Source organism: Tarenaya hassleriana, unplaced genomic scaffold (assembly GCF_000463585.1).
Source record: "Tarenaya hassleriana unplaced genomic scaffold, ASM46358v1 Cleome42, whole genome shotgun sequence".
Lineage (NCBI taxonomy): Eukaryota > Viridiplantae > Streptophyta > Magnoliopsida > Brassicales > Cleomaceae > Tarenaya > Tarenaya hassleriana.
The window spans coordinates 343185-367198 of record NW_010966986.1 but is presented as its reverse complement, the minus strand read 5'-3'; the positions used below and the strand labels follow the sequence as shown (position 1 = coordinate 367198).

General features: G+C 37.5%; 5 protein-coding genes across 11 annotated transcripts; 3 read left to right on the top strand and 2 right to left on the bottom strand.

Moving 5' to 3' along the window:
- The first annotated feature begins 296 nt into the window (after positions 1-296).
- On the top strand, positions 297-2792 carry LOC104825033 (ubiquitin-conjugating enzyme E2 27). Its single transcript, XM_010557274.2, has 5 exons — positions 297-751; positions 1102-1150; positions 1805-1964; positions 2072-2155; positions 2478-2792. Exons 1-5 carry the CDS (start codon positions 574-576, stop codon positions 2583-2585), a joined length of 579 nt encoding a protein of 192 aa, XP_010555576.1. The 5' UTR covers positions 297-573; the 3' UTR covers positions 2586-2792.
- Positions 2793-5267: 2475 nt separating this feature from the next.
- LOC104825032 (probable serine/threonine-protein kinase At1g54610) lies at positions 5268-9558 on the top strand. Its single transcript, XM_010557273.2, has 7 exons — positions 5268-5877; positions 6153-6437; positions 7411-7728; positions 7913-8140; positions 8347-8447; positions 8568-8697; positions 9007-9558. The coding sequence occupies exons 1-7, from the start codon at positions 5512-5514 to the stop codon at positions 9337-9339; spliced, it is 1761 nt and encodes a 586-aa protein (XP_010555575.1). The 5' UTR covers positions 5268-5511; the 3' UTR covers positions 9340-9558.
- A 273-nt stretch (positions 9559-9831) lies between these two features.
- LOC104825031 (pyruvate dehydrogenase E1 component subunit beta-1, mitochondrial) lies at positions 9832-14398 on the bottom strand. 2 transcript variants are annotated; one of them, XM_010557272.2, is made up of 15 exons: positions 14298-14398; positions 14087-14180; positions 13873-13935; positions 13133-13213; positions 13021-13047; positions 12855-12917; positions 12662-12748; positions 12377-12502; positions 11788-11921; positions 11596-11668; positions 11435-11500; positions 11096-11134; positions 10882-11006; positions 10632-10746; positions 9832-10191 (listed from the first exon to the last, which is right to left on the bottom strand). In XM_010557272.2, the coding sequence occupies exons 2-15, from the start codon at positions 14135-14137 to the stop codon at positions 10141-10143; spliced, it is 1101 nt and encodes a 366-aa protein (XP_010555574.1). In that variant the 5' UTR covers positions 14138-14180; positions 14298-14398; the 3' UTR covers positions 9832-10140. The 2 variants fall into 2 exon arrangements, with proteins under 2 accessions (XP_010555574.1, XP_010555573.1); XM_010557271.2 differs by having other exon boundaries at positions 14087-14157.
- Positions 14399-15518: 1120 nt separating this feature from the next.
- On the top strand, positions 15519-19809 carry LOC104825030 (probable inactive tRNA-specific adenosine deaminase-like protein 3). 4 transcript variants are annotated; one of them, XM_010557268.1, is made up of 12 exons: positions 15519-15672; positions 16210-16269; positions 16664-16760; positions 16846-16897; positions 17007-17083; positions 17170-17294; positions 17428-17510; positions 17909-18008; positions 18318-18728; positions 18817-18923; positions 19025-19220; positions 19530-19809. In XM_010557268.1, exons 3-12 carry the CDS (start codon positions 16688-16690, stop codon positions 19602-19604), a joined length of 1299 nt encoding a protein of 432 aa, XP_010555570.1. In that variant the 5' UTR covers positions 15519-15672; positions 16210-16269; positions 16664-16687; the 3' UTR covers positions 19605-19809. The 4 variants fall into 4 exon arrangements, with proteins under 4 accessions (XP_010555570.1, XP_010555569.1, XP_010555572.1 ...); XM_010557267.1 differs by lacking the exon at positions 16210-16269; XM_010557270.1 differs by lacking the exon at positions 16210-16269 and having other exon boundaries at positions 15520-15672; positions 19427-19809.
- Positions 19810-20937: 1128 nt separating this feature from the next.
- LOC104825029 (cell division control protein 2 homolog) lies at positions 20938-23864 on the bottom strand. 3 transcript variants are annotated; one of them, XM_010557264.2, is made up of 9 exons: positions 23682-23859; positions 22977-23027; positions 22713-22897; positions 22510-22630; positions 22148-22321; positions 21906-22069; positions 21532-21619; positions 21389-21442; positions 20938-21227 (listed from the first exon to the last, which is right to left on the bottom strand). In XM_010557264.2, the coding sequence occupies exons 2-9, from the start codon at positions 22983-22985 to the stop codon at positions 21138-21140; spliced, it is 885 nt and encodes a 294-aa protein (XP_010555566.1). In that variant the 5' UTR covers positions 22986-23027; positions 23682-23859; the 3' UTR covers positions 20938-21137. The 3 variants fall into 3 exon arrangements, with proteins under 3 accessions (XP_010555566.1, XP_010555565.1, XP_010555567.1); XM_010557263.2 differs by having other exon boundaries at positions 22977-23015; positions 23682-23858; XM_010557265.2 differs by having other exon boundaries at positions 21168-21251; positions 22977-23015; positions 23682-23864.
- Positions 23865-24014: the final 150 nt, after the last annotated feature.

Sequence of the window (24014 nt, the reverse complement as noted above, 5' to 3'; positions counted from 1 at the left end):
AATATATATATATATATATATATATTTATATATATATATATATATATATATTTTGTTAATAAATAAATGTGTTTTATAATTTTTAGGTGAAAATTTTCAATTTTAATTTCAGTATTAATGGAAATGTGGTTTGATAAATGTATATATATGATATATTTTTTTATATATTTTCTTCAAAATTGCGAAAAAATTAAAAACGACTTGAGAGATGGAGCGAGTAATTAATTTTCTCGAACCGTACGCTTATCGAAATATTCGATACCTTGCACTGACTCATACGAAACAACCCCACGACCAAAAAGAAATCGAAAGAAAGATGAACAAGAAGATGATCTTGTATATGTATATAAGCACATGTATATGCGTATGTATATAAAAGATAAAAGAAGGATCAAAACTTCTGTTAAAACAAGGTCGATTCTTTCTTGGGTTTGGCAAAGGGGGATAAGCAATTTGTTCCGTAATTGCAATAAATTTCACTACCCAAGAGTGAGAAGCGCCAAAGTCACGGAAATTCGATCTAGGGTTTTAGCCCCCCTTTCTCTCTCTCTTTGAATCGCGACACCGGGGAGAATGATCGATTTCAGTCGAGTTCAAAAGGAGTTGCAAGACTGCGAGAAGGACAAGGATGCTTCCGGCATTCGGGTCAGCCCGAAATCCGACAATCTCACCCGTCTCGTAGGAACCATTCCCGGTCCAATCGGGACGCCTTACGAGGGCGGTACATTCCAGATTGACATCACGTTGCCAGGTCGGCGAAGATAGGTTTACGTTTTGCGAATTGAATTCCTGTGTTTCTGTTTTCGAATTCTAGCCTTGAACTCTTGGGTTTAGGGTCTCTGTTTTATTTGAAATCTCGGAATTTAGGGTTTATGGTGATTGTTTATTTGTTCAGCTAGAGTTTTGTGAATTGGTTTTGCGGAAATCGTTTGTGGGGTATCGTAATCTTTAGCAAATTATACTTAAACTGGGTTCATGAATGAAGGATGGAGGTGATGGTTTTTTTTTTGTTTCTTTTGTCTTATCCCTTTTCTTCACCATGTAATCTGTATATACTTAGTGGATTAGTCATTGTCTTTGTTATGTCTTATTTTCTTGCAGATGGGTACCCGTTTGAGCCTCCGAAAATGCAATTCACGACCAAAGTTTGGTAGGAAGAATGAGTATCTGAGTGTTATGTCCATTTATTTCCATTGTGATATCACTCTTTAGGCTTATGGAGTTGAAAAGTGGAAGAATTTGAGTAATATAATACTGGTTCTGGTGGTATATGGCACTTAAAACATTGTCGTGGACAACTCTTCCAACTTAATGTATACTTTATTTGTGGCAGCTCTGCACATTTTGGGGTCAATTATTGAAAATGACATCATATTTGTGATCATCAAATTCAGAAGTCTGTCTGACCATAGGGGTAGATGCTTACGCCGATGACAAGAGCCCTCTACCATAAATTGGTAGATGGGTTTTCTGATGGCATTTTCTAAAAAAAAATCACAAACATGGAGCCACTTTGATTAATTGACCTAAAGAATGGGTCCTTTTAGGAGATTTCTCGTTTTCCCTTGCCGGATCATATGGTGTGCTTGTTTTGTTGCCGTCTAGATGTTGTTAGAAACGTATATGCTGGAACTGTAGTCTTAAGGATCTCTTAGTGCTGCATAAGTTTTCTTCTTCAGAACTTCGGTTGGGCTCTTGCGGTATCAGTTGGTCACTTGAAAGTTGTCTTATGCATGGTGCATGATGCAATTTGTGCTAATCAAAGTATCCTTTTTTCATTATTTCATCTGATCAAATTTCAAAGGCACCCGAATATTAGTAGCCAAAGTGGGGCAATTTGCTTGGATATCCTGAAGGATCAGTGGAGTCCGGCTCTTACTTTAAAGACAGCCCTTGTTTCCATTCAAGCTTTACTGTCTGCTCCTGAGCCTAATGACCCTCAAGATGCTGTTGTAGCTCAGCAGGTTCTTCATTGCTTTTATCGGTTTTACTATTATGACGTTTCCCCCTTTTGATCCATTTGTGGCTATCGATTTATCGTTTTGACTTTCAATTTGTCGTGTATTGTCAGTACATCAAGGAACACCAGACATTCGTTACAACTGCTCGTTACTGGACAGAAACTTTCGCCAAGAACTCTTCTCTTGAGGAAAAGGTATGATGTCGATGTTGTTAAATGCTAGTTTCTTTTTACAATTCATGGCTTGGAACTCCTGTGGAAAACTTTACACCATAGCTAATTGAATTTCGAGCCTCCTTTTTTTAATGCGAAAGTTTCAGAATTTGGAGCCCAAATCCCCGGAGATTACAGATTTTAGGCATATTTCAAGGTTTTAATAGATTGCAGCTGTATTATCTGTAGAAGTCAAGGTTCTCCCGGGCAAATAACAGGGTAGTTTATATAACTCGTTCCTTTATATAGGAACTTTGGTAACTAACATTCTGTAAATCTCTCTGTAATGGATTGATTGTCTTAGGTCACGAGACTCGTGGAGATGGGTTTTGGTGAAGCTCAAGTAAGGAGTGCTCTTGAATCTGCCGGTGGAGACGAGAACTTGGCCCTCGAAAAGCTCTGTTCTGCCTAGGATCTGTCTATGTAATGGTAAATAAAACCCGAGCTTTTTAACTGATTGTTATCTTCTCGGGCCTCGGGTTTTCCTTTTCTCCTTCTGATTTATGTTACTTCTCTTGCCTGCCGCCGAGGGCGGAGTTGGTGTACCGGACCAAAGCAATGCTATATATACATATGTTGTTGCTCTGTGATTAGGGTTAGTTTTGTTTGTTTTGGTCAAGAGCTCCAAATGGGAGTTTTGGTTTGGTTTCTGAACTGAGATCTTCATTACAAATGTCGCTTGGTTCCGGAGATTGATATATAACCTTAAGGCATGAAAGCTGCTCCTCTTTAATCTGATCAAATACAGTGCTCTAATGTCGGTTTAGTTTGGTTTGGGCTGGTTTGGTTTACAGCTCATCCGAAGACACTTCTCGGTTATCCACGCTTTGAGCATCCAATTTCATCGGTTCAAGTCGGTTATGCCAGGGTTTCCTGATTCATTGATTCGGTTTCGGTTTTTCGCTGGTTGATTAAATGGGGTGGGGGTAAACCGAACCGATCCAAATAACTAAGATTTGGATATTTCTGGTATCCGGTTTGGGTCATTTCATTAAAAATCCGATCCGGTTTTGGGGGATTAGGAAAATGGGGTCTAACAAAAAAAAAAAAAATGAGTAGGAAGCTAGAGATGAGAGACGTCGGTCCATTAAAGACACTGCATTTATGTGGGTTTTTCCAAATTCAACCACCAAGTTTTTATTCATATCCTACTTGCATTTAGAATATGATTTTTTATTATTTAATAATAATAATAATAATAATATAATAACAATTTATTTGATTTATAGAGAAAATTCAAACTCCCATCCTCTCTCCTTTTTAGTAATTTATATTGTCTCGGCAAAAAATATTTAATTCCAAATCTTGTTTTATACGGGCGATTAAACTATAATTACATAAATAATTTTTCTGAATTACTTTTGCTCCTTCTCAAGACATTTTAATAAGTTCCGTTTTGTGCCGTGAAAATTGGAATTAGATTTAAGTTTTTATTCTATTAAATAGAATCAAGGAAGGGTTCGTTCATCGTCTTTAATTTCATGTGTGTATATATACTATATAGTAAGAGCAATTGAATTAAGGTGTGAACTCCTGCTACGGGGAATCTAGCCAAGGACGTTTTTTTTGGGATTCCAGTTTGTCTAACATTTTAGACATTGATTGCTGATGTCTGTCGGTCCATAGAGTCAAATCTCATGTTGTCACACTGATGATTCCAATGCTTATTTTTATACTTATATATATATATATATATATATATATACATCTCTAATGATTCGTCAGTCTACTACTCGAAATATATATATATATATAAGCTGTTATAATCTTTATATATGTTCAAAATGTCCCCGGATGTCCAACACTCAATTTGTCACATACCCAATTAAATAAATTCGATTCTAAGTGTATATGATTATGTACCATAAATAAATTTGTCTAGTTTTTGAAATATGTAATGTATATATATAGCGACTTCTCGTCGTTGTATTATGTCCTAATCAATCTCAGTGCGTATGAAAAACAATCATTAAATCATGGATATAATTGAGATTTATATTTTGGTGGAAGGAGAATAAAATAAAAAAAGGAATATTTGTTTAGTTTCTATGAATGTGAAATAATTTTAACAAGGATATGTTAATTAAGATTTGGACCTCCCGCGCTGGATCTAGGCATTTACATAATCACATTATATAAAAAAAATAAATGTTTCTAATATTAATGAACTGTTAGCAGCATGGTAGGTAGAAGTCAATTCAATTATTCAATTGGAGACTGCCATTAATTCAATGCAACCGAATTTCCACACACAAAAAAAAAAAAAAAAAAAGAGAGACAAAGAGTTTGTATACTAAACATGTTTCCATAAAAAATGACAAAATTTGTTTACCCAAAATTAAAAATACAATATAGGCCACAAGTACATAATCTCAACATACATACATATATATATACACACACACATACGAAACTACTATATCTATAAATTGTTTTTACATAATTTTTTTAAATTAATTAATCAAATTCAAAGATATAGAAAAACAAAATCATCTTTAAAAGTAAATATCTTTAATAAAAATTATATCTCTAAAAAAAGTGAATAAATATAAATATGTTAAACTAAATGATCAGTAATTCGAAAATAACAACGTTTCCGAAATGAGAAAATATCCACACTTAGTTAAAAGAGTACCAAAAAGTTTGGTGCTAAACCAGCTTTTACATTCCAAATTCCAACTAATAAATTTGACAAAAATCACCCAAAAGTCAACAAGAAAATAGACCGTTTGACGGTCTAAGTAAAAATTTAGCATTATGACAAAATTGATTTCAAATAAAACTATGACAAAATTCTTTACGAATATCTTAATGGCCAATGTACATCCACAACCACAACTATTATTTTTTTTATTTAATGGATAAAGTAATAATAGGGTTCAAAAATTAGAAATAATAAAAAATCACAACGAAAATAGTCAAAAAGAAAAGTAGAGAAACTTTAGATTATTGCATTTGTATCGAATAAAAAGGATTTTAACCTTTTTATCAGCCTTTTTATTCAAATACAAAGGCAGTGGTAGTTACGTAATTATCGAGAACTCTCAGCCCAGTTTTACTAGTTGTTACTGAGTGCTTGAAATGTCAGGGTACGGAGCTTACGAGACGGAACGAACCCTTCTCTTCGCGGGCTTCTCTTCCCCGGAAAATTACATTCGCCGCCGCTAAGTTCACCGGAAACCATCGTTTACACGAACCGGCGATTTTATTGTTATCATTTTTTCCGAAAGAAAAAAAGAGATACGAATTAGTGGTTCACCGTTCATCGCAGTTGAAATTATTGCTTTTGTTTCTTGAGATGATAAGCTAAAAGCTCGGCGATTTCGAAACACTGGCCGATGGGCTGCGTTCTCGGAAAGAGAGCCGCCGGAGAAAGACGGAGCCCAGACGGAGCTCCAGGAGGCGGAGGGCGACGCCGTGAGACTACGGCGGAGCAAGAGTCGTCCTCAGTCGTCTCCCCACCGGAGGTTACCAGGCCGAGAAAGGAGGTAGTTCTGGGTCGGACGCAGATTCAGACGGCGAGGACGTGGCACACCGGGGACTTTCCGGCGGAGGCTGGTAGCCGGACGTTGCGGCCGGGGTTGAGCCTCCGTGCGGAGGCAGCGGCGGCGGGGGTGTGGCCGCGGTGGCTGGTGGCTGCTTGTGGCGAATCGATCAAGGACTGGACACCTCGCCGCGCAAGCACATTCCAGAAGCTCGAGAAGGTAACAAAATCACAAACCCTGATGGAAAAATCCAAACTTAATCTCTCCAATGAGTACTAATTAATTGCATAGGATCGAAGTTATCGTCTTTTTACTATCCAAAAAGTCTTGCAGGTATGATTAGAAAGTTTTTGATATTTTATAATTAGAAAGTTTTCACCATCTATATAACTAAAGTTCAAGTAAAGCTGCTTAAGAACCAAGCTTGATGCATGAATTAGTCAGTGGAATTTGCTGATTGTCCTTTGTTTTTGTTTGGAATTCGTTGTTGTTAGATCGGGCAAGGAACATATAGCAATGTGTACAAGGCTAAGGATTTGATGACAGGGAAGATAGTGGCCTTGAAGAAAGTTAGGTTTGATAATTTGGAGCCAGAGAGTGTTAAATTCATGGCCAGGGAGATTCTTGTGTTGCGGCGGCTCAACCATCCGAACATCATAAAGCTCGAGGGTTTAGTCATATCGAGGGTTTCTTGTAGTCTCTACCTCATATTTGAGTACATGGAGCATGATCTTGCGGGCCTCGCGGCAACTCATGGTGTCAAGTTCAGTTTACCGCAGGTTTGTGGTTTTTTTTTGTTTGAGTAGTACATGGTGATGGTATGAAATTGCTCTGCTTTGCTACTGTTTTTCTTTTTATTTCTGACACTGACAGTTCCTTTAATTGAATAATTTGATTTGGAAGAGAGTTTGAAACCATGAAATTTCATTAGCTCAGATGTTTATGATATTATATGATCCCAATGTCTTGATTATCAACTCTTTATGCTTGTTATCGGGGTTTTAACAGTTTTCAGTTCCATTTTCCCCGAGAATGTGTTCTTTCATTGTTTCAAGGATGTATTTTCGCGTTTGGATTTGGATTTACTTGATTCTTTTTATGTTTTTAGGAATTTCTGGATCAGGGACAATTTCTTTTTTGGTCACATAATAGTTTTGTCCTCTTGGTTTTGTTTCTTGTGTGCCTTGGATGATGCCGGAATGTTTCACTGGATTTCGGGACCCATATGATATTGGTGAATTATCAGAGTTCTTTGCTTTATGAATTGTCATACAGTGTATTTTAGATTCTTGTTTTATTTTGGGCAATGCATATGATACTGTTGTTTTGGCACTTGCATTTGCCTATTGCTAAGTGGGGGCTTTAAGAAGAGTTCAGTCAGAAAAGTACAGAAGTAAAGTCTCTTTTCTTGTTCCATTTTGATGCATGCTGAGTAGATCTTGTCTGAATCCAGCACATTACTTAAATGGATCTTCTGATAAAATATCAGCATCGGTTATCCTTGTTATTAATGTAGGGAAGTAAAAAGTGAAGACTTTGTTCCAGAAAACAGAAATAGAAACGGTGTGTAATTAGAGTTTGATATTCCTCTCTTTCTTGCATATTATGTAGTTGAATCATGGAAAATCTGTCCCGTGATTGTGCTCGTGTTTTATACCATCATATGATTTTGAATTCTTTGACCACATAGAATTGAGAAATCCCGGAAATTTTTGTTTTCTAAATAGAATATTCAACTTTTCTTTTTTCCAGATCAAATGCTATATGAAGCAGTTATTATCGGGGATTGAGCACTGCCATATCCGAGGTGTCTTACACCGTGATATTAAAGGTTCTAATCTGTTGATAGATAATGATGGAACTCTGAAGATTGCTGATTTTGGTTTGGCTACATTTTATGATCCCACGAAGAAGCAAGCAATGACTAGCCGTGTTGTCACCCTCTGGTACCGCCCTCCCGAGCTTCTTTTCGGAGCTACCCATTATGGAGTTGGTGTTGATCTTTGGAGTGCGGGTTGTATTTTGGCAGAGTTACTTGCTGGTAAACCCATAATGCCTGGAAGAACCGAGGTAGACAAAACCATATTTTTTTTTGTTCTTGTTTCCGTGTTATAATCTGCTAGGCATCTAAAGTTTCTGTCAAGTACAAATGTCTGGAGAAATCAAAGGGTGGAACTCTCATGGAAAATGAAAATGAGATCTGTATGTGGTTACAGATTTAGATTTGGACTCAAAATAATATTGTTCTATGTAGGTAGAACAACTTCACAAGATATTCAAATTATGTGGCTCCCCCTCGGATATGTACTGGAGAAAGTACAAATTGCCAAACGCGACGCTTTTTAAGCCTCAGAATCCGTACAAACGTTGCGTGTCTGAAACCTTCAAGAGTTTCCCTCCGTCTTCTCTTCCTCTAGTTGAAACCCTTCTTTCTATAGATCCCGATGACCGAGCCACTGCTACTTCCGCTCTGAATAGTGAAGTAAGTTGTCTCATCCCACCATTTCTCTTGCTTCATAATGGTTAAATGACTCTGAAACAAGAGGCTTCCGATCACTTTTAACCAATGCGAAACAAACGAGTCTTGTAGTCCTAACAGAGTTATAAGTTCTTGCGGATTAGATGATGTAAATTAGAGGAATCTCCTAAGCAGCAGCACGTTTTTTTTTGTCCGGCCTCTTGTTGCAGTTCTTTACTACAGAACCATTAGCTTGTGATCCATCAAGTTTACCGAAATACCCACCAAGCAAAGAATTGAATGTGAAATTGAGGGATCAAGAGGCAAGAAGGTAAATAAATGCATCTCCATCTTCTTGAATTCTTGTATGCTTTTTCCTGTTGATGCATAATCATATCATTGTTTAGATTGGTTTATTATCGATTTTATCGTCCTGTGTTTTGTAACTTAGGCAAAAGGGTGCAAGTGGAAAAGCTAATGCTGCTGTTGATGGAGCTCGAAGGATTAGATTTCGTGGGGACCGCACTGGTCGTGCTGTTCCAGCTCCCGAAGCTAATGCTGAGATTCAAGCGAACTTAGACGTGAGGGCTTCTCTCTCTTCTTATTCCGTTCATAAACACATGCACACAAGCACACAAATACATACACCCGATGTATACTGTTTATAGTAATTGGTTTGGGTACATAGATTCATATACTGATACATGCATATGGGTATTGCTAAGTTCAGCCATTCATATCACTGGGAACAGGTTTCAGTTGTTGTTTAGCTAAATACATTTTCTTTTTAGTAATTTTCCAATCTGTGAAGAATAAAGTTGTTGTTTCCTGGTCACATATTTGCCATTGAAAGGCACTTCATTCTGTCATCTTTCCGATGCCTTTTGCAGAGATGGAGAGTGATAACACAAACAAACGAGAAGAGCAAGAGCGAGAAATTTCCGCCGCCTCACCAGGACGGGGCGGTTGGCCACCCGTTAGACGGGTCGAATAAAAGTGCCGTCTTTGACACGTCGTTTGGCTCATCCCTGTCGAATGGTAAGTCATCGAGATCGCTCAAGGCCGGGGAAGGGACGTCGATGACGAAGGCTCCGATTAAAGACGGGTCCCGTGGATCTTCTTCGTCCAGGAGGTTCATATGGGGACTGAAACCTTCGGGACTAGGGATATCGATGGACTTACTATTCAAGAACAGGTCAGAAGTTTTCGGGAATCAAAGATGAGGTAAATGGTGGAAGACGGGTGGGTATCGGTTTTTTTTTTTTTTTGGCAAGAGTCGAATAAGAGACTGTTCCCGGGCTTTTCGGATGATTTGATTCTTTGTAGTAGAGTAGGTAGTGAAAGATGGAAAAGACAGAGAGATGTGGTTTAGGGTTTTGGATTTGGTGTAAAGAGGAAAACTTTCAGTACTTGTTTGGTTGTATATATGGCTGATTTGGAAATAATAGTAATCAAATGGAGTGGAAGGTTCCAAAAGACGATCTTTTGGTTGGTTTTCTTAGGAACCATTTAGTTGAAGTCTGAGTACACGCCATATGTGAACGCCAAACAATCCGATTTTATGGACATCCAGCCATTTGGATTTGAGTTCAGATTCCAATTTTGCAATTTTACGATCGGATATCCATATATATCTATATATATATATATATATATATATATAGAGAAAATGACCAAAATACGCAATATGTAAACAGAAAATAGAGGTTGTGGTCAAGAATGCAAAAATAGAAATTCGGGTTTGGATATCTATGATACTTGAATTTCGGAATATTCGAGCCGTATGAGGGTGGGAATGAGATGGAATTTCGGAACATTCAATCCGATGCATTCAAGTTTAGATTCAAATAACCCAAAATCCACCCGAACCCCCTATTGACAACATTTTTTTTCTGTTTCGATTTTATGGTTGTCTTGAAGGGTAGTGGCTCACACAAGGGGGGATGAATGAATGAGAGAGTCCGTCCCCCAAGAGATTTGAAACTGCGTCGTGTTTCTGTGTTGATGACTTTGGATGGATGACATTATTTGGATCTAAAACAAGCTCTCTTCGCCGCTCGAACGATATCCTCAGCCTGCACGTTACCACGACCAAACTAAGTTATCATACAACACTTTATTGTTATTCCAACGTTGCTTTCGATTCAGTTTTTTAACGGTTTTGTGTTGTGGGCATTTAGATTCCATTATGCATATCCAATATAAAAACCAAACAAATATGATTCTTTTAAACTTGAAAACGGGAATCTTAATCGAACCAAAACTGAATATAAAAATAACCCAAAAAACCGATTTTTTTAAATCCTATATATGAAACTAAATGAATATTACTTTTTAGGGTATTTTTATAGATAAAAACCGAATCTAATATAAAAACCGAGTAGATATAGGTTTTCTAAAACCAAAAACCGGAATGAGCACATCTAGTGGCTCTCAACGGATTAAGCGACTATTAACCGAGTTATAATGGATGTAAAACATGCATTCATAGGTGCGAGGTAGTGTACAAACCGACCTGAGGAACTGCCATTCTCTCCAGATTTGCAGCGTAAGGCATGGGGACATCGGCGCCTGAAATCCTCTCGATCGGTGCATCCAAGTACCCGAAACTCTCCTCAACAACCGATGTGCTGATCGATGAAAACGACGTAGTATTACGACATAAAGATCGAATTCCGAGGAATAAATAAAGAGAAAGAATGAAGAACAGATGTGGAGAAAGAAAGAGCAGAAGATAGGAGCTTTTTTTTTTCTTTTCTTTTTACCAGATTTCTGCACCAACTCCGTGTTGAGGAAACCCTTCTTCGACAGTAACCAATCTATTTGTTTTCCTTACAGATGCATTGACAGTGGCTCTGTCGAGGGGACGGATGGATCGGAGATTTATAACCTATCGTGAAAAGACAAACAAAAGGGTTTTTTAGTGGGAGAGTTCGGAGTTTACACATTGAGAAAACGAAATGAAGGAAATCATTGTACCTCAGCGTTTATTCCCTCTTTTGATAGCATTTCGGCTGCCTAGATAGATAGTATCAGAAGCAGAGTAAGACAGTCCCATATAAAATCATAAACTTAGTAAACAAATCCCAGAAAAATTATATGCATCCTTAAATTTCCATATCAAAATATGGAAATATCCCCAATGCTCAAATTTGATCATCCAGATATGAGGAAATATGGCAAAATTCAGATAGTTTATGTTTTTGTAATTGGGTACAACTTAATGTTTTGAACGGTGAAAAATAGCGATAATTTCAGTAGTTTTATTACAGTAACAACAGTAAAAGAGGGTGTCGATGGAGATTGGGAATCGCATACCTTGAGGGCAAGACCAACCATCTTCGAGAAAGCTGTTATTGTAACGTCTTTTCCTTCTCGTTCAATCTATGATTGCCAATGGTGGCATAAAGCATCCAACTTCTCGTTAGAATAGAGGGTAAAAAAAGGCTATTGAGAAGGAAGCTATCAAGTCACTGCACCTTGGCTTTGCCAATGGGAAGACAGAAACTTGAATCAAGTGCTTCTTCTGAAACAGGAAATGATTCACCATATCTGCAACACAGAATTAAGAAAGAGATTAAACAAAAAGGATACCAAAATCTGGTAATAATATGGCAAAGAGTAATTTAAATGGAAGTTAATTGCAAATCAAAATCACGCATACTACTTACAGTAACTCGTTTTCAAGGAAGACGACAGGATCGGGGTCTCTAATGGCAGCTTTAAGAAGGCCACGGGCATCTTCGGATGAATACGGAGAAAGAACCTTCAAACCGGGACATGAAGCATACCATGCTGCATAACACTGTAAAACGTAGACAATCAGAACATTTTCCTCTAAACATCTAGAGACAGAGATGCAAAGTCTGACCATAAACACACCATTTATGAATGTGAAAGTTGATCATGCTAATCATACAATGAATACACATCCCAAAGTCAACTTCCAGATGGACTTTATCGTAATGCCGTCTATGCATTACCAAATTTAAAGCTGGAAATAGTTAGGTATCACTGCTAAGAACCTCAGTTTGAAAGTGTCAGTGGATTGAACAATTTATAAGGAACGAGATCAATGTTAGAGCCAAAGGCAGTTCCTTGGTCATTTGACTCATTTCATTGAAATGCCACCATCAGTGTCAGAGAACCAAAAGTCACCTTTGAAAGAATACAAAGCAACTGATATTTCTTTCTTCTTTTCTTTCCTTATTGATATAAAGAAAGCCATATAGGAGAGTAGGAGTTAGTATTAAAACTTGCCTGGGAATGCTGAGCCCCAACACCCGCAGCTGCACCATTGGGTCCTCTGAAAACAATGGGTACAGCTATCTGCCCAGCAGACATGTAATTTGACTTTGCAGCAGAATTGATGATATGATCGATTGCCTGAAAGATGCCCAATAAGATGTTTGAATATGCACAAATAATGCACTTGTATTCAATGATGATATCACGAAAAATATTTGTAATAGAGTTCAGGATCTATAACCCAACAAGCAAGGGCCTGCATGTAGAATTTGAAATCACAAATAAAACCAATCTAACCTGCATGGAGAAGTTAAATGTCATAAATTCTACTACAGGTTTTAAGCCATAGTAGGCAGCACCGACTCCAATCCCAGCAAAACCAGCCTAGACAGAAAAAAAACTATAACTGTCAGAAACCTTCTCAACCTTAGGAAAAACTGAATGAAAGGATTGCAATTGCACTGGATACAGATAGTATAGACGGCCTCACCTCGGTGATAGGGGTATCACAGACTCTCTCAGGACCATATTTTTCCAAAAGGCCTTTAGTGATCTATTCCAAAAAAAAGATATCATTGACCTCCAGCATAAGAAACCAGGACCGAAACATGATTAAGTTGATATAAATCATTTTCATCAGATTGACAGGTTCGAACCTTGTATGCACCTTGGTATTGACCAACCTACAAAAAGGATGATGAAGGTGAAATATAATTACAAGAAAGAAAGGGGATCAATCAATATACCACAATTTATTTTTCAGCTAACCTCTTCACCCATGATGAAAACTTTAGGATCTGCAGACATTTCCTCATCAAGCGCCGAATTTAGAGCATCTCTCACCGACATCTATACAAATATTTTGCAAAAAATCTTCTATAAAATTTGGGGAAATTCCTAATACAAGGAAAAGGTTTCAACAGGATTGATAAAGACAGGAGATTAAGTCGGCTTCCTCTTACGAATCTACGAAAGTTAAATGTACCGAGAACAACTTAGGACTGCATTTCTCAGGACTCTAAAACATTTCTATTCAAAATGCCACGATGGTGCAAGTTTCTAAGCCCAACATTTTCACTACCAGAATGCAGGGGAGACTAGCTAAGACGCCTTAATGTTTGTTTCATGATCATCTATGACACCATCCATTTTTTGCATACACCCATTTACAGAGCCAAGAACAGCAGGCAGCAAACTACAATCATTATTTTCTTTGTTTAAAAACTATATCTTCGTAGTCTATGCTTTCAACACAGAAATGAGAGTGTTCCAAAACTCAAAAAGACAATATTCAAGCATCTTCTCTAAAGAAACAGTATATGAGATCCGTGGGTATTTCAGAAGACACAATTTACCAGTTCTTTTCATCCAAAACTGATAAAACTATCTCCTTTCGCACATGAAGAACTGAAAAACCACAGAAAGAGGAACCGCGTTCTTATGGCATTCCCAAACCTATACGCGAAGCGCAGGAATCACAAGGCAGCTAAATCCAGTAAACCCATTACCTCCTTCGCGGCGGCAGCGTAGCTCCTAGAGGAAACCAAAGCGGATCGCACCCTTCTGAGAGACTGGTCAAAATCCATATCAGAACAATCACAAGCACGAAATTCGGTCAATATAAATCAGTTCCGAATCTAAAGCTTCAACGACATTCTCAATCGTAATCCCAAAAAAGCGGAGCAGAGCACCATTAAAATACAAAAAAATAAAGCTTCTTACCGTAGCAGAAAAGCCTCCATCGACGATGCTTCGCCTCAAGATTCCCCACATTCTCTCCAATTCAACGATCACTATCAATATCAGACAACCAGATCTAATAATCACGACATATTCAAAACGGAATCATTTCCCGGACAAAAAAAACACGACAACGAACAACGAAATGAAACCGTCAAAATCGAAAGAGACAGAGATAAAAAAAAATGATCACCGGAGCTCCGAAGATCGGCGGCAGCAGGTGGCGACGCGACGGCGGAGGGAGAGAGAGAGAGAGAGACGACTTGGAGTAAGGCCAGGACGAAAGGACTGTTTTTTAACAGACTAGGAATTTTCAATTAGTTGTGTGTGACTTGGTAGGTACTAGGTATACGTGATCAAACAATGAGAGCCGTCCGATTGATCTAACGTTATTACGACGAACGGTCAAGATTTCGTATTTGAATATTACACGTTGGAGAATCAATTTCAGAATTTGGTTATACTTTTATTAAGAAAGTGGATTGATTATAGGGTGCTGCAGTGATTATAATAGTAAGAGCTTGTAGAATCGTTGTCCGAAAAGAATCATTGTATTATCTCTGATCTCTAAATTATAATTATGTTATTTAAAAACCGTGCTTTTATATCTTTAAAACAAAATCTAATAGAAAGATAAATGTTTTGGTTTGAATATATAAAACGGGATTAAATACATAAATTAAAGATATTATAATTATATTTGAAATTGAAAAATATTTTTTTTAAAATATTAATTTTTTTGGATCCCGAATAACGAAATACCGTAAAATAAAAAACAATATTAATAATTTTATAAAAGATCTTTTTCAAAAAATCTGATAATAAAAATAATTTTATTAAAATGAAATTTAATATATAAATTAATGATATAGTTTTTTATAAAACTAACATAATGGCATAAAAATAACTAAATATGGATCTATATTGAATAATGTAATTGTTTTTTTTTTCCTTTAGGATTACAACTCTTTTGTAGTAAATCAACGTGTCATGCACAAAAAGCTTCTCAAAGTACTATTTTGGTTTCATAATTTAATTCGAAAGCACATTTATTTTTAGAAAAACACCTTTCACATTTTTGTCACATTCCCACAGACGGAACCTTTTTTTAGACCAAACTTGATATTTGGATAAAAAAAATACCGTCAAGAATATTTTTTAAATAAAATAAAGTTAGTTCGTATTTCACAATAAAACATAATTTCGATATGTTTTTTAATTGAATTCTTTAAAAGTTTAAATAAATTCGAAACGCGAACCCACCAACCTTGATGTATGTAATCAATTCTACCACAGCTCCTAATTCCTAAACCGTACATGACCTGACCATTTCTATAATTACCATTTTACCCTTGACCTTTATAAAATTTGCAAAAAGACCATTTCACCGTATGCTTGTCTCAAGTCTCAACTGGTTTTTTTGAAAGCTGAGTCGCCTCATAGAACGCTGTTGCCTGCCGCCTCTGCTGTCGTCGTCGGTGGTCGTCTCCCGTCGCCGCCTCGCCGCCACCGCGGCCATCTGCATCTTTGCCGCCGTATTCCGTCTGTTGTCTGAACTCTCGCTTCAGGTATGCTCTCTCTTTCTTTCTCTCACTCATTCGCCTGCTCAGCTCGGTTCATTGTTCTTTTCACAGTTTTGATTATTTTCCATTTCCTTTTTTTTGGTGTATGTTTCTATTTCGTATCAATCTGGAGATTCTGAGTTGCTTAGGGTTATGAATGATTTGATTCGAATCTGATCTATGATGTCGCTTTTGGATAGCGTATAGAGCACAAGGTGCTCGGCGTAATGTCCAAAAGATAGATCTTGTTAAGAATCAAGCTAAAGTGCGAACGGAGCTTTTAGTATCTTCGTCTCTGTAAAAGTTTACTGCTGCTACATGAGCGACAGAGATTGCGTTCGATGTTTCTGTGTCCTTGCCACATGAGCCACTCGAATTGTTTCCGAAAATTTCTATGGAATATTTAGGAACGGGATTAGATAGTTTTGTGTTTGTTGTTTGTATTGTTCCTATTTCTAAACTGCAAATTTGTAATTGTTGCTAATGCTAAACTATATATGTACTGATACTGATTTCTTTACTGTATATACGTATGTTATCTAGGTAACCATACTGTTCATGAGGATTTTGCATCGTATTACATTTGTCAATCTGGATCTGTTGGTAGGTGAATGATTTTTGTTTTGAAATCTTTTTGCTCCTACTCGAACCAGTTATCAGATGTCAATTAAATTTCACCATTGAAAATTATTTTTGAGTAATCTTTAAAATGCCATTTGGATTCCCCAAGTAAATAATCTGTTCGAATTGATTAATTCATTAAACAGGCCTCGCATACAGTGAATAAAACCGGTATGAATCACTTTTTGGATCGAGCAAGTGCCAAGCCTTTGTTTATATTCTCCAATCTGCTGTAATTTTGATATTTGAGACTTTGTTGGCCAATGAAGTCAAGTATGTTAGGAGAATTTTTACCATTTTGTAGTTTCATTTGTTTTCTTCAGAATCTTGATTATTTTTCCCAACTTGGGTAATTTATGGTATGAACTCTCTGCAGATCAGAGTGAGGTAAGGGAAACTGATGGATTCAGATGCATGGCAAATCATCCACATCCCAGGAAAGCCTCCGGTTTCACCTGATAACCAGCCAACTGGTTTGTTCCACATCTGGGAGCCTTTCTTGTCAAATATATCCAATCAAGGTTTTTCTAATCTCTGTCGTGTTTTTCTTGTTCTTAGTGGGCGTATATGCAAGCGTCATTGAGCCCAAATCCGCCAATACTCTTGTGAGGTTTGTTGTGTTTTTTCTTCTATCGACCATGGATATCTGCAACTGAGAGGTTGTGCAGTGTTTCATTAACTCTTCATTTGAATTGATTAACTCTATGACCTTGTTATAGGCATTTATGCCGGGTTTCGCCTCTTGAAGATCTCCGTCATGTTAAACGAATACGAAAGGAGATTCTCCCAGATCGAGGTATTTAAGTTAAAATTCTTAATACACTGGTATGGCGAGCATTCAATCCCATTTGATATGGTCCTGATCGCTCGTTTATTTGACAGGTGAAACTAAGTTAACCGTCATTTTATGTCTAGCACCTGAGCATGATGAAGGTCAATCGAACAATATGCCACCAGATGTTCAAGATCTCGTTAATTCCTATCAGTTGAGTCCTTTTTTGGCAAAAGTAGGTTAGCTTTTTCTTTCATCTCATATGAATCTTCTTCAAGGTTTCTGTATTTCAAAAGTTTACGTCGAGTTTTCTTTTGTTGGTTTATACATACAGTAAAAAGACAATTTTTTTTGTTCTAATTTGGTAGGTGTGCAAATATGCTGCATTGTCGAAAAAAGAGTGGGAAGAACAATGTAAACTGTGGCCAACTTCATACCATCCACCAACCTAGTAAGCGCTACATTATTTGTTGGATTTCAGCTTATTTGCATTCTTGACTATATTTGTCTTGAATAATTTGATCTATTTACCATAATCCATTTACCCTTTCTTTCATTACTGTAAATGTTTTTTGTTGCATGCGGTAATCATAAACGTGTTGCTGTCGTTGTTTTGACCTTTAAGGTTGATCAGGTAATCTGTGTTCCTTTGCATCCAAGATATTTTCATTGATATGTCATGCACTTTGAACAGTTTTCCAAGAGCAGTATCTAATAATTATAATTGCTTTACTGATGGATGAAGATACAGAACATGACCCATGTTGCACGGACCCATACAGAACATGACCCATCAATATAATTTTCCGCATACTCATACTTGTCATTCAATTTCATGTGTTTCAACAGCAATGTCGATGGCATTGGTGGCTTTAGCGACGAGGACTCACAATCAGTTTGCAAGTTCATGAGACTTGTAATTAATCTTGCAATATCTGGGGACAAACCAGTAAGTTGTTAGCTTCTTCTCGTAAACCTATGCTCTCTGATCATGATCCCTAACCATAACAAGCCCTTTGAATGTCTATGGATTAACAAGGTTGGCGGCCTGTTTGTCGATAAGAGATTGCAAAACTAAGATCAGATCTCTAATTCTGTATCATATTCATCTATGTCTGATATAATATCAATCATCTTTTAGTTGATGTGACCCTTTTTGCTTTTTTAATTTTGCCTATAAAGGTTCTGATGAACAACAAGAAGAGGTGTCCATGTATCATAGTTAAGGTGCTAAACTTTTGATGCTGTCTTTTTTCAGCTAGTAAATGCTGCAGTAATGGTCGATCCTTCATCTAGGCAAGTAATAGCAAGTGAAACTGATCAAGTCCATCTCTCATTTGCTCCTCACGACATTACAAGCCGTGAGACCAGTGATCGTACGGAGACGTTCTTCTTAGATGGCACGCTTGGCGAGAAAAAAGGTTCATGCTCTGCTGTTGCTTGTTTAAATCCTTGGTGTTGGAGTTTAGAACGGAATATTGCCCAAGAATGTGACCAGTGGCACCCTCTAAGACATGCTGCTATAGTCGCAATCGAATCTTCTTCTACAAGAGATAGAAATCTTTTCCCCAATCCCGTAGATGATCATGTCCCGAATCATTATGAGCTCTTCAGCATCGATTCTCCTTCAAAAAAGCAAAAAACGAGTATCCAGAGTCCGGACGGGACTGTGAGTTCATTCTAACCACGGCTTTTCAAAGTTCATCCGAATTCTTTCTGTAATAAACCATTATCACTAATATGTTTTAGCTTTTCAGCGGTCAAAAAATGGCAATAGAGAAAATGCTCTTGAAGATACGATAATGGAGAGGCCCTACCTTTGCACTGGTTACGACATTTTCCTCCTTTGGGAGCCTTGTACAATGTGAGTATGTGGAACAAAGACGCATTTCTACACTTTCCTTTTCCACGACACTTTTTTTCGTTCGCCCTGTAACGAGATCGTGATGTTTTCTGCTGTACAAGGTGTGCCATGGCGCTGGTTCACCAAAGAATAAAACGGGTTTTCTACGCTTTTCCAAACCCCAAAGCGGGCGGACTCGGGAGTGTACACAGGCTTCAAGGAGAAAAGAGTCTGAACCATCATTATGCAGTATTCAGAGTTTTGGTACCTGCGGAAGTCCTTGGACCGCATCATCATATTGCGTCATCTCCTGAAGGAGTAAGTCGGGTTTTATTGGGTTCTCTAATATGATTTTAGAAATCCGATTTTGTGGTATTCTATATACAAGTAATCACTATATTTATTACCTAATCAAGAGCTTCCATTTATGCTCTTGGTCTCTCACCTAATCTGTTTTTTCGCGTTCTAAGCTATCAGTTTTAGAGCCAATTTTCTCTTCCAACTTTTTTTTTTCTTTTTTGCAGCTACAAAATATTTTTTAGCTCATTTACCGCAGAGTAATGCCAAATGCATGTGTGTATGCATATACACGTATATGCATCAATTAGTCGATGAATTCTCTTGCAGAAGACAGAGTGGCGGTTCCCATCGCAACCGAGGAGGCCGTCACGTTTTGAATGTGTACTTCTTTTCGTGATTTAGTTTCGATCTGGTTCTTAGGACCGGATCTAAATTGATGACTACCCCTGTTGCGAGTCAGATTCAAGTACCCAAAATTTCAAATCCAATGTTTATTTCTGCCAAAAAAATTCAAATTGATTTTTCTGAGAAAATCGATTTGGGTAGAGCGCATTAATGTACTATTATGTGGACTTTTGAAGCTTTTTGTTTTGGAACGATTTAACAAGTTGACTTGGAATCAAAGATGTTTTGCTTACCTTTGAATCAAACTATGAATGCACTACTACCCGGGATTTGAAAGTACTCAATTTCACGTGCGATGGTTTATGAGCGAATCATGGAAGTTTGACAATGAGGTTTTCTGTTTCCGAAACGACCCTGGTTTTGGAAGAAATCGTTTATCCCATATATGCTCAAAGATTATAAGATTATATATATAATCTTTGGCGTTATAGGTATTACTAATAAATAAGTTAATATCTATTACTAATAAATAAACAAATATTTGTCGGCTTGATCAATGAAAGTTACAAGGTATTTATTTATTCTTTAATTTTGTGATAGTATCAGAATCCGTAAATCACGAGACCACTGAAATGTGAGGTTTTTCTATGCGCGATTTGGTACGCTGTGGGTATCAACTGCCGAGTTTCGTCATTCAGATATCTCGATAACGATTTAGTCAATGTGTCGTGATTTTGTAAAAATCTTGGGCGAGGGCGATGGTGGCGAAGCTGACAAGCGTGTGTGCTGGGACAAGTGCATTGCGAGCACTCCCCGGCGGCAAGTTCAGCTCGGCCAATACCTCAGTGCCTCTCACCCACTGTGCTCAACGTTACGTGGATTTGAGTATGCTCGTCATGAACCGCTTTCCGTCCATGCAATGATTCTACCTTTGGATCAGAAAATGTTACCCTTCTCTTCTGTTCGTTTCGGTTCGGTTATATAAAAAGAACCGATCGAAACCAAATAACGCGTAATTGTAATTGTACCTATACCCTGACTAAATTAGATATAAAAATTTAATGGACATGATCTTTTTAAAATGGAATAACCGAATATATAAAACAACCCGGAGAAAATAATTTTTAACAAATAAATATTTTTATAATGAAATCATATCGATAGAAAATTGAATGATATCTATTTTAAAACTAAAAAATGGAATTAAAAATATAATTGAATCCAAAGAAAAAAACCAAAATGGTTACCCTACATTTTCTTCTTATTGAAGGGTTGTGTGGGATTTGGACATCAAAAATAGTTCAACACGATGAAAAACATCCTTCCCCAAGGTACTAGTAAAAGAATAAAGACGATGAAAGCTACAACCAAATGACACAATCAAACACGGTTGAATCAGATCAAAATTAAGATTCAAAGAAATTTTCAGAATAGAGAAGTAACACTAATTTCAGAAGGAATCAAAACAATTGTTTCACGCAAACATGAACCTAGTAGGCTAGTAGACACAACATATATATAAAGACAACACCACACATAGAGAGAGAGAGAGAGAGAGAGAGTTCAATGCGAAGAGAGGATGATGAATACCTAGGGTATACATTCAAGGTCCTTGAAGTAGTCATGCAATAGCGCATCCCGCGCTGTGATTCTTCTGCTCGGATCCATTTGGAGCATTTTCTGAAATTAGGATTGCGAAAAAAGCTAGTTTGTTTCAAGAAATACGAACCGGTAAAACATATTCCAACAAGTCATGTCATCGTCACATTGTGCTGATATCCGATGGACTATTTTGCTTTTAAGCATCAAAAACAAAAGCTGAAAATATAAACCGAACTTACAGAAAGAAGATCGATGCCGGCTGGATCCAGAGTTGGGACGACAGTTTCCAAGTCCTGAAGGAAACAAGCAGAGGATTAGATTTGTAATTGTAATTAATCAGGTTTCAAGTTTCAGAAGCAGTTAATCAAAACTGCCTTTTTACCTTAGGAGCCCATTTGGGGAAAGCAGATTTATAGTCAGGCATGGAAGTCACTCCTGGCCACGTTTCCTCAGTTGGGGTACCCATAATTCTTCAAGAATACATTCAATATTTAGAGATTGAGAGAATAATCACTGAAACTTCGATTGAGAAATTTTCTGATATTTTTCCTTTTCGATTAGCTAGTTTCTAGGTTAATTTCTCCAATTCAGGGAAATTATAATGCAATACGAGATAGCGAATGAGACAACAAATGCATGTATGATAACATGCTAAAATTGTAACGATATTCTTGTGAATCATAAAAATCTGTGAGAAGCTGATTCTGGAATGCAGAGAAGGGCATGCATTTCATCGGTGTATCAAAAACCAATTACCTGAAAATCTTGAATAGTTCATCAATTTCTGAGTCTCCAGGAAATAGTGGCCGGTGATTAACCATCTCAGCAAAGATGCATCCAACAGACCATACATCAACAGGAGTAGAGTACTGGCGGGATCCCAATAATATCTCGGGCGCCCTGTACCAGAGAGTCACCACCTAGAAAAGAAGAAAGATTATAACAACAAAGAAAAAGGATGGAGTGACCAAATATATTTCCGGAGTTTCTTGCAATACCTCATGTGTAAATGTTCTAACAGGAATACCAAAAGCTCTAGCCAGCCCAAAATCAGCAAGCTTTAGCGAATTGGTTCGACGATCAATCAGTAAATTTTGGGGCTTCAGATCTCTGTGTAGAACCCTATGAGAGTGACAGTACGAAACTCCACGAAGAATTTGATAGAGGAATGACTGCAGATACAAGTAGATAATAAGGGCTCACTCACAAACAATATCAGAAATAACTAAAACCTAACCGAGAAACCAATGAAGCTGCGAACCACAGGAGACTTTTTGTTTGAATCATGATCGTACTAGAATGAAACTAGTATTCAACCTTGCTGACTTCAAAATCATATAGGAGAGAGAATCTCACTCACTTTGATCCTTTGTGGATCTTTTGAGAACTCAGGACATGTGTCCATAAGTTTTTTCAAATCTAGGTCCAAGTACTCAAATACCAAATACAAACGCTTGTCGCTGTGCACCACATCCTGCAACCTAAGAGATATCACAGCATATTACTATTTCATCGGGTAGCAGAGAGGGAACTAAGAAGAAGAAAAAGGATTTGGGTACATACTTGACAATATTACCATGCTGCATCTCTTTTAACAGAGAAATCTCTCTTATAGCAGTGCTTGGTACACCTTCATCTTCTTGCTCAAGGCGGATCTTCTTCAGAGCCAATGTCTCGTTGGTTAGTTTGTCCCGAGCTTTATAAACCACACCATATGTTCCTTCTCCAATCTTCTCAACTTTCTCGTACTGGAAGAGCACAGAGAGTCTTAATCGTGAAAGGATAATAACAATTAAGATGAATAAGATCAACTCAGCTACCACCAACCTGGTCCATCAAATTGGCTGAATGAATGGAACCGACAGACTGTGACAGAAGCTGAGAAGTTAGAATACAGAAAACAGCCTCATGAAGAATTTATAAAACCAAGAAATACAATTTGATCAGCTGAAAACAGACATAAACCACGTCTGATCAAGTCCATATTTCTCAATTCGTAATCAACGCAATTCAGTTCAAATACTGAAAAATAGCATCACATTTAGAAAGAAGATCTATACTTATGATCAAATACTATGAGAGCACAACACATCATGAAATTGACAGGCAAAAGAATAGACTCCGAGAATTACTCGTCACAGGAGACGAGTTCACTAACATACAATACAAAACCTGCAGATGAACACGAGTGTCACGAACAAATCGCTAGCATTAACTCGGACAGATTCCACTGCATCAAACACAAAATCAATAATAATCCTAAGTCCTAACATTGCTTTGACTTCAAAAGTGAAAGAGGAAATAAAACCGGAAGATCGATGAAGCGAGCAAACCAAAAAGCGCATTTAATCGGAAGCCATCAGAAGCTACTGCTCGATTCTACCTACATTTGCGGTACTCAAACCACTAGAACACGGAAATCATGCTCACTCTCGCTTCACAAACTCGATTATTAGCAGATTGAGACGAAGAACGCGAGGAAACCAAAAAAAAATACAGACAGCGAGAGAGCTCGGATCAGCCGGAACTCACCACCGGATTTGCGATGAGATGAAGAAACCGGAGGAGTCCCGATCGGCGGAGATGCAACTTCTCCGGCGAGGACTCGTCCAAATTGATGGCGGTTTCTAGGATTTGGCTGCGGATGAGGAGTGAGAGGGCAAATTGAAGCAGCAAGTTAAAAATTGCAATTTAGAAGAAAATAAGAGCCATGATATTGCTATTTATTTAGTAATCCCATTTTCTATCATTATTTTCCCGCGATGATAAAATTAAGAAATGAGCGAGGGAAAAAAATTATAACATCAGACGCGAAACTCGAGGCTTCTTTCTTTGATGACCTCTCGTGATTAGATATGCAAAGTA

Coding starts and splice junctions, on each gene's coding strand:
- LOC104825029 (XM_010557264.2), bottom strand. Junction 22,070..22,147: donor TTAGAACATTTACACATGAG/GTATTGCAAGAA, acceptor CTTCTTTTCTAG/GTGGTGACTCTCTGGTACAG. Junction 21,620..21,905: donor GAACTATTCAAGATTTTCAG/GTAATTGGTTTT, acceptor GTATTCTTGAAG/AATTATGGGTACCCCAACTG.
- LOC104825032 (XM_010557273.2), top strand. CDS start 5,512: ATGGGCTGCGTTCTCGGAAAGAGAGCCGCCGGAGAAAGACGGAGCCCA. Junction 6,438..7,410: donor TCAAGTTCAGTTTACCGCAG/GTTTGTGGTTTT, acceptor TCTTTTTTCCAG/ATCAAATGCTATATGAAGCA. Junction 8,448..8,567: donor AGGGATCAAGAGGCAAGAAG/GTAAATAAATGC, acceptor TTTGTAACTTAG/GCAAAAGGGTGCAAGTGGAA.
- LOC104825033 (XM_010557274.2), top strand. CDS start 574: ATGATCGATTTCAGTCGAGTTCAAAAGGAGTTGCAAGACTGCGAGAAG. Junction 1,151..1,804: donor CAATTCACGACCAAAGTTTG/GTAGGAAGAATG, acceptor CAAATTTCAAAG/GCACCCGAATATTAGTAGCC. Junction 1,965..2,071: donor ATGCTGTTGTAGCTCAGCAG/GTTCTTCATTGC, acceptor GTGTATTGTCAG/TACATCAAGGAACACCAGAC.
- LOC104825031 (XM_010557272.2), bottom strand. CDS start 14,137: ATGTGGGGAATCTTGAGGCGAAGCATCGTCGATGGAGGCTTTTCTGCT. Junction 13,048..13,132: donor TTTTCATCATGGGTGAAGAG/GTTAGCTGAAAA, acceptor TCCTTTTTGTAG/GTTGGTCAATACCAAGGTGC. Junction 11,669..11,787: donor TTCCTTGAAAACGAGTTACT/GTAAGTAGTATG, acceptor TCTGTGTTGCAG/ATATGGTGAATCATTTCCTG.
- LOC104825030 (XM_010557267.1), top strand. CDS start 16,688: ATGGATTCAGATGCATGGCAAATCATCCACATCCCAGGAAAGCCTCCG. Junction 17,295..17,427: donor TGAGTCCTTTTTTGGCAAAA/GTAGGTTAGCTT, acceptor CTAATTTGGTAG/GTGTGCAAATATGCTGCATT. Junction 18,729..18,816: donor TCCAGAGTCCGGACGGGACT/GTGAGTTCATTC, acceptor TTAGCTTTTCAG/CGGTCAAAAAATGGCAATAG.